At 43.3% G+C, this 13,596-nt stretch overlaps 2 protein-coding genes across 2 annotated transcripts in view; one reads left to right on the top strand and one right to left on the bottom strand.

Annotated features, from left to right (window-relative positions):
• The window catches only part of LOC138950208 (uncharacterized), a 90,863-nt gene extending 79,679 nt beyond the window's left edge, over positions 1–11,184 (bottom strand). Inside the window, exon 1 of the mRNA XM_070321957.1 lies at positions 11,030–11,184. Coding sequence (XP_070178058.1) covers positions 11,030–11,110 — 81 coding nt within the window. The 5' untranslated portion in view covers positions 11,111–11,184. The remainder of the gene's footprint in view (positions 1–11,029) is intronic.
• Positions 1–13,596, top strand: part of LOC138950206 (uncharacterized) — a 596,636-nt gene that overhangs the window by 177,424 nt on the left and 405,616 nt on the right. The window lies entirely within an intron of this gene.

Below are 13,596 nucleotides of genomic sequence, written 5' to 3'. Positions count from 1 at the left end.
GAGGCAGGAACAAGATAGTGTGCACGTACACTCCCTAGGTGCCGCAGATGTGCACCTGGGTTTTAGTTTATTGATTCATTGTTTCCTTTCTCAGATTATGGACCTCCCATTTATTGAATACAGCCTATATGGTGCAAGACCAGTTCAGTGCCTACTGTTTACCTGTAGCAAGCACATCATGCCAGTGATATTAGAGACTCGCTGTTGCTCCTATGAGGGGAAGAAATGAAGAATGAAAAATTAACTGGACAGTTCCGGAAATTTCTAGAAGGTAAGGGAGATAACTCTTTTTTGTCTGTAGCAAGCACATCATGCCAGTCATATTAGAGACTTGCTATTGCGCCTATGAGGGAAAGAAATGAAGAATGAAAAATTAACTGGACAGTTCCGGAAATTTCTAGAAGGTAAGGGAGATAACTCTTTTTTGTCTGTAGCAAGCACATCATGCCAGTGATATTAGAGACTTGCTATTGCTCCTATGATGGGAAGAAATGAAGAATGAAAAATTAACTGGACAGTTCCGGAAATTTCTAGAAGGTAAGGGAGAAAACTCTTTTTTGTCTGTGGTCGCCATACCTCTGAGATGGCAAGAGGCAGGAACAAGATAGTGTGCACGTACACTCCCTAGGTGCCGCTGATGTGCACCTGGGTTTTAGTTTCTTGATTCATTGTTTCCTTTCTCAGATTATGGACCTCCCATTTATTGAATACAGCCTATATGGTGCAAGACCAGTTCAGTGCCTACTGTTCACCTGTAGCAAGCACATCATGCCAGTGATATTAGAGACTTGCTATTGCTCCTATGAGGGAAAGAAATGAAGAATGAAAAATTAACTGGACAGTTCTGGAAATTTCCAGAAGGTAAGGGAGATAACTCTTTTTTGTCTGTGGTCGCCATACCTCTGAGATGGCAAGAGGCAGGAACAAGATAGTGTGCACGTACACTCCCTAGGTGCCGCTGATGTGCACCTGGGTTTTAGTTTCTTGATTCATTGTTTTCTTTCTCAGATTATGGACCTTCCATTTATTGAATACAGCCTATATGGTGCAAGACCAGTTCAGTGCATACTGTTCTTCTGTAGCAAGCACATCATGCCAGTGATATTAGAGACTCGCTATAATTGCTCCTATGAGGGGAAGAAATGAAGAATGAAAAATTAACTGGACAGTTCCGGAAATTTCTAGAAGGTAAGGGAGATAACTCTTTTTTGTCTGTGGTCGCCATACCTCTGAGATGGCAAGAGGCAGGAACAAGATAGTGTGCACGTACACTCCCTAGGTGCCGCTGATGTGCACCTGGGTTTTAGTTTCTTGATTCATTGTTTTCTTTCTCAGATTATGGACCTCCCATTTATTGAATACAGCCTATATGGTGCAAGACCAGTTCAGTGCCTACTGTTCACCTGTAGCAAGCACATCATGCCAGTGATATTAGAGACTCGCTATAATTGCTCCTATGAGGGGAAGAAATGAAGAATGAAAAATTAACTGGACAGTTCCGGAAATTTCTAGAAGGTAAGGGAGATAACTCTTTTTTTGTATCCAAACAAAGGAGGTAAAGCTAATGATAATGGGATAGCGAGCGTCTTAAATTGCTACAGGGCTCCGCTTACTCCCGGAAGAATGAAAAATTAACTGGACAGTTCCGGAAATTTCTAGAAGGTAAGGGAGATAACTCTTTTTTTGTATCCAAACAAAGGAGGTAAAGCTAATGATAATGAGATAGCGAGCGTCTTAAATTGCTACAGGGCTCCGCTTACTCCCGGGCGAAGCCGGGCTTAACTAATGAAAAATTAACTGGACAGTTCCGGAAATTTCTAGAAGGTAAGGGAGATAACTGTTCACCTGTAGCAGGCACATCTTGCCAGTGATATTAGAGACTCGCTATAATTGCTCCTATGAGGGGAAGAAATGAAGAATGAAAAATTAACTGGACAGTTCCGGAAATTTCTAGAAGGTAAGGGAGATAACTCTTTTTTTTGTATCCAAACAAAGGAGGTAAAGCTAATGATAATGGGATAGCGAGCGTCTTAAATTGCTACAGGGCTCCGCTTACTCCCGGGCGAAGCCGGGCTTAACTGCTAGTACATATAATAAAAGAGAGTGTCTGTCTGTGTGTCTGTCTGTGGTCGCCATTCCTCAGAGATGGCAAAAGATAAGCACAAGATATTTTGCATGCACACTGCCCTGGACCCACAAATGTGCACCTGGGTTTTAGTTTCTCCAGACATTGTTTCCTTCCTCGGATAATGACCCTCCCCATCTATCAATACAGTCTACATAGTGCAAGGGAGGTAAGTCATGCTTTGTCACCCACGGAAGGGAGGTAACTCTCATCAAACCAGTATACCGTGTCATTCTCAAGGGTTACCCCCCGCCCGCTATCATCCCGCCGCCCCCCCCCCCACACACACACACACACTAACCCTGCCCCCTGCTCCCCCTCCCTGCCTTCCAGATCATCGCGAATAATGTTTACGAAACGATCGCCTCAGTGAAAGATCACGAGAATTTACAGATTTCTCTCCCCTGTTCAAAAAGGTATGACGCGCTCACTCATGAGGTATGCGTGCTTTGATCAGACGGTAACTACAGTGGGTGTGAGAAGGGGTAAACAAATCACGAAGAACACGTTGAACCAAATAGAAACTTGCCTTGCCTCACACTGTCATTTTTCTTATCCACATTGGAATAAGATCCGAGAGGTTTCTGAGCCGGAGAGGGGAGAGCAGAAACACCCGGGCGAAGCCGGGCCTGACTGTGTCTGTCTGTCTGTGATCGCCAAAGCTCCGAGAAGGGAGGGGGCAGGAAGACGATGTGCATGTGCACTCTTGTGACTGTGAAGATGTGCACCTGACCACCACCGCCGCTGCCGACGCCGCTGCGCTGCCAGCCCTCCAATCCTCCTCCGCCTCCCTCCCCCGAAGAGAGAAACTTTTAGTTGTGGCTTAGCTCTTCTAAAAAAAAAGCCCCCCCCCCTTTCAATCCCCAGATCCGACCCCCCCCCCCCCCCACCACCACCACCCCCATTCCCACCACCACCGCCGACTCCACAACTACCACTCCCACTAGCCCTACATCATCAACACCAACCCAACCACCATCCCCAGCATGGCTCCCAAAAGCACTGTTTTTCCGTTTTGGGAGTCGCTTTGAGTGTTTTTTTGCGAACATTAATAGCAAACCATTTAAAGGATTGGACAGTATTAAATCGGAATTTTGGTCCGATGTGTTGAAGGCATGGCTTGATAACAATCAAGTCGATAATAATGGTAATTCTGTTTCCGGTTTGTTGTGGAACAACAAAGATATAATTTGTCAAGGAAACCCACTCTTTTTTGCGGATTGGATTAAAAGTGGTATAATGTATGTGAGCGATGTGTGTGAGAATGGACGTTTTGCTACCTATGAAGAAGTGTGTGAAAGAACTGGCTACACTGCAAATAGATTGCTTGAGTACAATGTTGTTCGAATAGCTGTACATCTCCTTTTAAGAAATGTCGATATAAACGATGTAAATTGTTCAGTCTGTGACATTCCGACCTTCTGTGGGAAAAAAGTTAAATCAGTAAAAGAAATTCGAAAGATTCTGGTAGGAAAACAATACAGCCAACCCTGTTCAGAAGGATTTTGGAGAAGAAAATTAGGATTTGAAATTGACGAAAAGAATTGGAACTTAGCAGCCACTGTCACTAGTGAAGTTCGATTACGTGTATTGCATTGGAAAATATTGCAAAACATTTATCCAACTAATATTTTATTGTGTAAAATGAAAGTGAAGGCTGATAAAAACTGTACATATTGTAAGGATGAACTTGATGTATTGGAGCATTTTTTCTTTGAGTGCCCAACAGTGCTCAGGTTTTGGAAATATATTGAAATGTACATTTTAGTAAACATTGGTGAAAGAATTAGGTTGAATGTTACAGATGTGCTTTTTGGTATAAAAAGTAACAGCAAAAATATGAAGAAGATTAATCACATTATTTTAATCGCAAAGATGTGCGTAAGCATTTTTAAAAAAAAACGATTCACGATTAACACTGGAAATTATTTTTGGAAATCATGTTGTTTTGAGATTTCGTTAGTCTGAAGTTTTATTAATTAAAAACAAACTATTGTTTATTTTCTTTGATATAATGTAAAGACAGCCATACATTATGATGCGAATATTGTTTAAAAAAAAAAGATCAATATATGATGACATATGATCATTTTGATGCTACACATGTTGACACGTATATTTTTTTTCACGTATGACTATTTTTAGTCCTTTTGTATAATGTACAAGTTTTTCTGAACCGCATGTAAATGAGAGAGTATGTGTGCAAACAGAAAATACCATGTTTGTTATCTAGTGTTTTATTAATTGAATAAAAAAAAAAACAAAAAAAAAAAAAAAAAAACCTATTGTGCAATATGGTGCTGAGGTATGGGGTCTGATGCAGGCAGCAACAGTAGAAAAGGTGCATTTGTTTGCTTTAAAACGTTTTTTAGGTGTTGACAGGCGTACTCCTAATGATCTTGTATATGGTGAATTTGGACGTTATCCCATTTACTTAAATTCATATGTACGTTGCATAAGATACTGGCTGAAACTGACAAGAATGGATGACAGTAGATTACCTCGTAAAGCATATAAGATGTTGTTTACTCTAGATAGCAGAGGTAAATCTACTTGGGCATCACAGGTACGGTTGTGCCTGTGTCGATATGGTTTTCAGTATGTATGGATTAACCAAGGTGTAGCCTGTATTAATTCATTTTTGGCATGTTTTAGGCAACGCATTATTGACTGCCGGTGGCAAGAGTGGGATAATCATATTCAGACTAGCGACCGGTTTGCATTGTACCGTACCTTTAAGACAACAAATCTTGTAGAAACATACTTGTCAATTCCAGTAAACAGACACATTTTAAATGTTTTGGTTAAATTTAGATTGGGTATTTCCAGACTTGCTTTACATACAGAAAGGTATAAAGCTGTAAGTGAAAATAATTTGGTCTGTCGTTTGTGTCAATCTAGTACTGAAGATGAATTGCATTTTGTTTTATGCTGCCCTGCACTGGAAAATCTAAGACGTCAATTTATTCCAGCAAAATTTTGTAGATGTCCTTCGAATTTCAAACTTGCACTGTTGTTGTCTGTGAAAAATGAAACTATACTTTGCAATGTAGCTAAGTTCTTGTATTTTTCATTTAAATGTTTAGAAAATGCTGTTTAAGCATTAGTATTTTGTGATTATACATTGTCTTTTCTTCTGTTCACTTGAAACGACGCGTGTGTGGATTGCTGCTGCACACACGCTTTACTTTTGTGGAATAAAATCTTGTTCTTGTTAAAAAAAAAAAAAAAAAAAAAAACCATCCCCAGCACCCCCATCATCCCCCATCACCACCACACCAACACCTTTCTTACCCCCTAAAAGAAAAAAGAATTTGATAGCAATCTCGATGTCATCACTGCATGTCTACTAAAACGGCTACATTTCGTCTACAACACATCAAAGCACAAGCCGCGTCTGCATCCCTCAGCAGGTTCACGTCATATTCCGGAGTATTAAATGGATGTAAGTGTGTGTGTGTGTGTGTCTGTCTGTCTCTCTGTGATCGCCATACCTTAGAGATGGCAAGAGACAGGAACGAGGTAGTGTGCATGAACAATGCCTAGGAGCCGCAGATATGCAACTGGGTTTTAGTTTCTTGATTTATTGTTTACTTTCTCATATTATGGACCTCTGCTTTATTGAATACAGCCTATATAGTGCAAGGCCAGTTCAGTGCCTTCTGTTCACCTGTAGTAAGCACATAATGCCAGTAATATTAGAGACTCGCTATTGCTCCTACGAGGGGAAGAATCGAAGAAGAAAAAATTAACCGGACCGTTCATGACATTTTCAAGAAGCAAAGGGAGGTAACTCTGACTGTCTTATCCAAATAAGGGAGGTAATTAACTCTGATAATTAATGGAAAGCACACATGTCATAACATGCTTTAGGGTTCTGCTAACACCCGGGCGAAGCCGGGTTTGACTGCTAGTATATAATATAACACGACAGCTGTTGTAATGGCTGACGCTAGCTGCAGTGTTCCAGAGCCCTGCAAGACAAGAATATATAATAATAACAGGACAGCTGTTATAATGGTTGAGCTAGCTGCAGTGTTCCAGAGCCCTGCAAGACATGAATATTATACGTTATTTGCGTGTTTGACCAAAATATGACATTTTACACAGATCGAGACAGTCATTGTTCTCCGAGACCGCGATAGCGGTCGAGGTGAACAATGACTGTCGAGATCTGTGTAAAATGTCATATGTTGGTCAAACACGCAAATAACATTTATGTATCGATCGAATTCCTTTCAGGTACTTTTGACTTTGTTGTTGTTTTGACGATTGAACGAGCACACACACACGTGACGGTCACATGCATGCAATCCACATACATGTATGCAATCAAACACATTACCCGCTATTACGAGCTAGTCGTGTGACAGAGAGTTTTCTTGCACACGAGACTGTAGATGTTTCACGACGGCTTTAGCCGGAGTGAAACAGCAGCAGTCGAGTGTGCAAGAAAACTCTCTGTCACACGACTAGCTCGTAATGGCGATTATGTCTCACAGCATAGGCATAGAAAGATATAAATGAGTTTTTGGGGACGAAATAACAGGCACAAAACCAGACTGACAACACAATTGCCTTTTCACACATACCGTACACACGCATGCGCGCAGAAGATAGATCCAATTCGTTTCGTGTCTTTTTCTGGTTGAATGCATTTAACAAAGTATCAACCAACGTTTCTCAATCTTTCAATGAAAAAAATTAACTTTTTTTTAACCAAGCAGCACAAACCAACGAAAGCTAAACACACAAACACACGCGCGCACAAACACAGATTGAATGCAAAGCGCGAACGAACACGGAGAATTTTTGTAGGCGATCAGGTCGTGGGAAAGTCCACCCGAAATGTTCCACAGGGGAACTGGTTGTGTTTGGATTGTTCTTTTTCTCACAGTGATGTTGATGTTTACAGTGCAGTTTTGAAAGAATATTTTCCGAATTTGGGGCACACTTTCGTCTTTCGGTTCGTTTATCTTGTCGAAGTAACATTCGAGTGTTTCTAAATCCAAACCTTCCATCACCGCTGGTACAGATTAGACCTGCCTGACTGTCTGCGTGCGTGTTAGAGCTGAAGACGAAGCCTCAATCGCCAAAGCGTCACCCATCTGATTATGTCTGTAGGTTCTGACCATCGGATGTACGTTGATACGTGGTAAGATCCGCACGGAACTGTCTATGCAACTTTTCCTAGTCACAGGTGTAAGGTTCGATCTTTTCTTTGCAATTTCGTCCTCTGTGTACGTAGCAAAGCGTTTCACCATTTTCGGTTTTCGTTGCAGACGACGATAGTGAAAGTAGTACCTATTGTTTTGTTTTTACCTTTCGTATTCAGGGTTCTTCATAATTGAAGCTTGGTAAAGGGACCGTGTCGTGTAAGTGGAAAGTTGACGAAGCTTTTGAAAACAGAAATTGAATGAAGAAGAAAATGTGGCTTTCAGTTATATACAGGAGAACGGGGATTGTGTTATTCTTTTACCGTCAAACACTTAGTACACAGATAAAACGGGATTGACTGACCAAGGCCTGTTGGCACACTATTCAGAATGCACAACAAAATGTAACAACGCTTTGATACCCATTTTTCTACGTTCGTGATCACTTGAAATGAATACTGAAAACATAAATGTTTAAGGTAGTGACTGAATGTATGTAAAGGTAAACAATTTCAGAAATAAATGCATAATCAAAATAATTGATTTCGGCATCAAAGCGTGTAACATACAATCTTGCACACGTTTGCTTTAGTAGTGGCAAAGAAGAAATGCGTGTGACATAAGCTTCATATTTGGGCGTTTCAGGTTGACCGAAACTTCAAAGGAACTACAAAACACACGTCATGTACTCACTTTGTTGTTGTTTTGACATTGAACAGCACACACACATGCAATCAAACACATGACGTTTTGTTTTTTTGAGTTCCTTTGAAGTTTCGGTCAACCTGAAAAGCCAAATTATTATACGTTATTTGCGTGTTTGACCAAAATATGACATTTTACACAGATCGAGACAGTCATTGTTCTCCGAGACCGCGCAAGCGGTCGAGGTGAACAATGACTGTCGAGATCTGTGTAAAATGTCATATTTTGGTCAAACACGCAAATAACATTTATGTATCGATCGAATTCCTTTCAGGTACTATGACTTTGTTGTTGTTTTGACGATTGAACGAGCACACACACACTCCTGTGCACACACACATGCAATCAAACACATCAGCTTCATATTTGGGCGTTTCAGGTTGACCGAAACTTCAAAAGAACTACAAAACACACGTCATGTACTGACTTTGTTGTTGTTTTGACATTGAACAGCACACACACATGCAATCAAACACGCATGACGTGTGTTTTGAAGTTCCTTTAAAGTTTCGGTCAACCTGAAACACCAAATTATAAAGTTTTGTCGGCCTCTGACGTCACATGGCTCAAAGAAGGGAAATCCAATCTCCAATCGATACATAAAGTTTTGTCGGCCTCTGACGTCACATGACTCAAAGAAGGAAAATCCAATCTCCAATCGATACAAATAATAATAACAGGACATCTGTTATAATGGTTGACGCTAGCAGCAGTGTTCCTGAGCCCTGCAAGACAGGAATATTTTATATAACAGGACAGCTGTTATAACTGTTGACGCTAGCTGCAGTGTTCCAGAGCCCTGCAAGACAGGAATATATAATATAACAGGACAGCTGTTGTAATTGCTGAGGCTAGCTGCAGTGTTCCAGAGCCCTGCAAGACAGGAATATATAATATTACAGGACAGCTGTGGTAATGGCTGACGCTAGCTGCATTGCTCCAGAGCCCTGCAAGAGAGGGATATATCATATTACAGAAAAACTTAAATTGACTATCAATTTTGAAATACGTGGTTTTTTTATAACTGCCCATTGCTGTCCGAATACTAATAATTATCGTAACTATAAAGGTAACCTTGCCTGCATGTGTCATTGAACAGCTGTTTGGTCCTAGCTGAACAGCGGGAGCAACTCTGATAATTCCACTGCGATGATCGAGTCCAGAAACGCACCTTTGACCAGGTGCGCTTATGAAATAGTCTACGATTTTTGTTCTGGCCGTGATTTTTCCCACCGACCGAACTGATCGTCTTTTAGACAATCAAGCGTACAAAATACGGCACAATTGAATGGGTTCCAACCAATGTATGTTACCCGAATCCAACACAACTACCTACCCCCTCCCTCTCACCATCACAGCTGTGTTTCTTCAACCCTCCCCCACTCACAGCCCTACCCCCTTCCCTCTCACACTCACACCCCTACCCCCATCCCTCTCACCACCACAGCTGTGTTTTCCTCCTTCCTCCCCCACTCACACCCCTACCCCCTCCCTCTCACCATCACAGCTGTGTTTTACTTCTCCCTCCCCCACTCACACCCCTACCCCCCTCCCTCTCACCATCACAGCTGTGTTTTCCTCCTCTCTCCCCCTTTCACACCCCTACCCCCTCCCTCTCACCATCACAGCTGTGTTTTCCTCCTCCCTCCCCCACTCACACCCCTACCCCCATCCCTCTCACCATCACAGCTGTGTTTTCCTCCTCCCTCCCCCACTCACACCCCTACCCCCCTCCCTCTCACCATCACAGCTGTGTTTTCCTCCTCTCTCCCCCTTTCACACCCCTACCCCCCTCCCTCTCACCATCACAGCTGTGTTTTACTCCTCCCTCCCCCACTCACACCCCTACCCCCATCTCTCCCACCATCACAGCTGTGTTTTCCTCCTCTCTCCCCCTTTCACACCCCTACCCCCTCCCTCTCACCATCACAGCTGTGTTTTCCTCCTCTCTCCCCCTTTCACACCCCTACCCCCTCCCTCTCACAGCTGTGTTTTCCTCCTCCCTCCCCCACTCACACCCCTACCCTCTCCCTCTCACCATCACAGCTGTGTTTTACTTCTCCCTCCCCCACTCACACCCCTACCCTCTCCCTCTCACCATCACAGCTGTGTTTTACTCCTCCCTCCCCCACTCACACCCCTACCCCCCTCCCTCTCACCATCACAGCTGTGTTTTACTTCTCCCTCCCCCACTCACACCACTACCCCCTCCCTCTCACCATCACAGCTGTGTTTTCCTCCTCCCTCTGCAACCACTACCCCCTCCCTCTCACCATCACAGCTGTGTTTCTTCAACCCTCCCCCACTCACACCCCTACCCCCATCTCTCACCTTCTTAACTGAAGAGTTAGTCAGATCAAACTTATGTATCGTGAAACAAATAACCACACAAAAAAGAGGATGAAAGTCGCTTGTTCATTTCAATGCTTGTTACTCTCTCAAGTGGTAGGAAATTGGTTCCGTATAACTCTCGCTTACTCCATTACACATGTCGTGTGCATTTATAGCGCTTACTTCCCTTTGGTAATTTGATCTATAAATAGCGTTCTGCCTCATGTGTTTAAGATTGTCGTGAAATAGACAAGTATATGATACAGACAAGCATATGAAAATGACAAGCATATGAAACAGACAAACATATGAAACAGACAAGTATATGATACAGACAAGCATATGAAACAGACAAGTATATGAAACAGACAAGCATATGAAACAGACAAGTAAATGACACAGACAAGCATATGATACAGACAAACATATGAAACAGACAAGTATATGATACAGACAAGCATATGAAACAGACAAGTATATGAAACAGACAAGCATATGAAACAGACAAGCATATGAAACAGACAAGTATATGAAACAGACAAGCCTATGAAACAGACAAGTATATCAAACAGACAAGCATATCATACATTACGCTCAGCGGTTATACTATCTGATTTTAAGGTTTTCATTGTCTTTGCATTATGGACGACACCTTAGTGCAGAGCACGGTGATTGAGCAAAGATAACTCCACTGACCAAAGCTGTCACCTACCTCTGCGTCACTTAGACCGGACTGTTGGCACGTGCTGGGGTCAGTCCTGTCCTCTGCCTGGTGTTTCGCTTCCCCGGTCATTCCTGCCACGTGATATTTGAACACACACACACACACACACACACACACACACACACACACACACACACACACACACACACACACACACACATATATAAACACACACACACACACATACACACACACACACACACACACACACACACACACACAGACTCATAATCAAAGCAAGACAATAAAAAAAATACATTTGACTTAAATTGAGAATAGGGGTGCACCCCACTTCAGTGACACAAACATTTGATTCTTTGGAACTTTGACCATGCGATTTGCAAGTGAGAAGGTCTGCATGGCACACTCAGGGGGGGGGGGGGGGGGGGGGGGGGGGGGGGATCTTGCCATTGTGTGCAGCACCGACCAACAAAATAGAGCTTTCAGAACGTTTGTATGGTGAAGTGTATGATTTAAATCCATTCAAAATGGTATGCCATAGGATAAGCCACACTAAAATTTTGATTTGAAATAGCGACGCGACAGCGGCGTCGGCAGCGACGAAAAGGCTCGCGGCAGGTGAACGTTCGTGTTTCTGTTTCCATTAAAAGCGGTGCGGCAGGCAGATTTTTGTTCATTCTGGCTTGACTTCTGACAATGAACCACCCACACAGCAAACAAAACCATGCTATATTCAAGGTCAACTATATTTGAAGCTATACTTATGTTGACAAGAACATTGAACAGACGAGAAATGTAATTTGAAAACCCGCTTTAATTTCAACAAAATGCTACAAAATCAGAAGGAACCCGGTGCCTTTGACAACCTTTGGAGGAAGATCCCTACAACCAGGTTTATCATCTATTTTAACAGTTTTCGTCAGATACTTGTATTCACTGAGCTGCAAATCTTCCAGCAAAAATTCCTTCAAAAGTTGTCAATGTCACCGGGTTCGTTCTGCTTTTTGAGCATGTTGTTGAAATAAAAGCTGGTTTACAATTTAATGTTTCATCTTTTTCAATTTTGTTACAAACATAAGTAGCTTCAAATATAGTTGACCTTGAATACAGCATGGTTGAGTGAGATTGTGACCGATTCATCATGAGAAGTCAAGCCCGAAAGAAACAAATCCGCCTGCCGCACCGCTTTTAATGGAATCACCAACACTAAAATTCGCCTGCCGCCAGCCTTTTTGTCGCTGCCGCCCCCGCCGTCGCGTAGCTATTTGGAAACATAGCTTTATACATGTGCTTTGAATTCAGAATTTTTGTTATGCCCTCCTAATTTTGAGAGTGATAAACAAAGAGGGTACCGGCCTCACTACCATAACAACAAGAGGGTCAGATAAAATCAGGTCTGGTTGGTCAGATCAGTCACATGATGCAATGCTAATGAATACAGTGCAGGGACCAGTCGCCTCAGCCCATGTTGCCAGGCTTGTTGATTATCGTGGCGACCTTGTCAGAGCTTACCCTGTGACGGACTGTTGATTGTTGTGGAGACCCTGTCAGAGCTTACCCTGTGACGGACTGTTGATTATCGTGGCGACCCTGTCAGAGCTTACCCTGTGACGGACTGTTGATTATCGTTGCGACCCTGTCAGAGCTTACCCTGTGACGGACTGTTGATTATTGTGGCGACCCTGTCAGAGCTTACCCTGTGACGGACTGTTGATTATCGTGGTGACCCTGTCAGAGCTTACCTTGTGACGGACTGTTGATTGTCGGGACGACCCTGTCAGAGCTTACCCTGTGACGGACTGTTGATTATCGTGGTGACCATGTCAGAGCTTACCCTGTGACGGACAGTTGATTATCGTAGCGACCCTGTCAGAGCTTACCCTGTGACGGACAGTTGATTATCGTGGTGACCCTGTCAGAGCTTACCCTGTGACGGACAGTTGATTGTCGTGGTGACCCTGTCAGAGCTTACCCTGTGACGGACTGTTGATTATCGTGGCGACCCTGTCAGAGCTTACCCTGTGACGGACTGTTGATTATCGTGGTGACCATGTCAGAGCTTACCCTGTGACGGACTGTTGATTATCGTGGTGACCCTGTCAGAGCTTACCCTGTGACGGACAGTTGATTATCGTGGTGACCCTGTCAGAGCTTACCCTGTGACGGACAGTTGATTATCGTGGTGACCCTGTCAGAGCTTACCCTGTGACGGACTGTTGATTATCGTGGCGACCCTGTCAGAGCTTACCCTGTGACGGACTGTTGATTGTCGTGGCGACCCTGTCAGAGCTTACCCTGTGACGGACTGTTGATTGTCGTGGCGACCCTGTCAGAGCTTACCCTGTGACGGACTGTTGATTATCGTGGCGACCCTGTCAGAGCTTACCCTGTGACGGACTGTTGATTATCGTGGCGACCCTGTCAGAGCTTACCCTGTGACGGACTGTTGATTATCGTGGCGACCCTGTCAGAGCTTACCCTGTGACGGACAGTTGATTATCGTGGTGACCCTGTCAGAGCTTACCCTGTGACGGACAGTTGATTGTCGTGGCGACCATGTCAGAGCTTACCCTGTGACGGACAGTTAATTATCG

This window comes from Littorina saxatilis, linkage group LG16 (assembly GCF_037325665.1).
Source record: "Littorina saxatilis isolate snail1 linkage group LG16, US_GU_Lsax_2.0, whole genome shotgun sequence".
NCBI classification, from domain to species: Eukaryota; Metazoa; Mollusca; class Gastropoda; order Littorinimorpha; family Littorinidae; genus Littorina; species Littorina saxatilis.
Note: the sequence above shows the minus strand (reverse complement) of the source record. Positions and strands in the feature narration are given on the sequence as shown.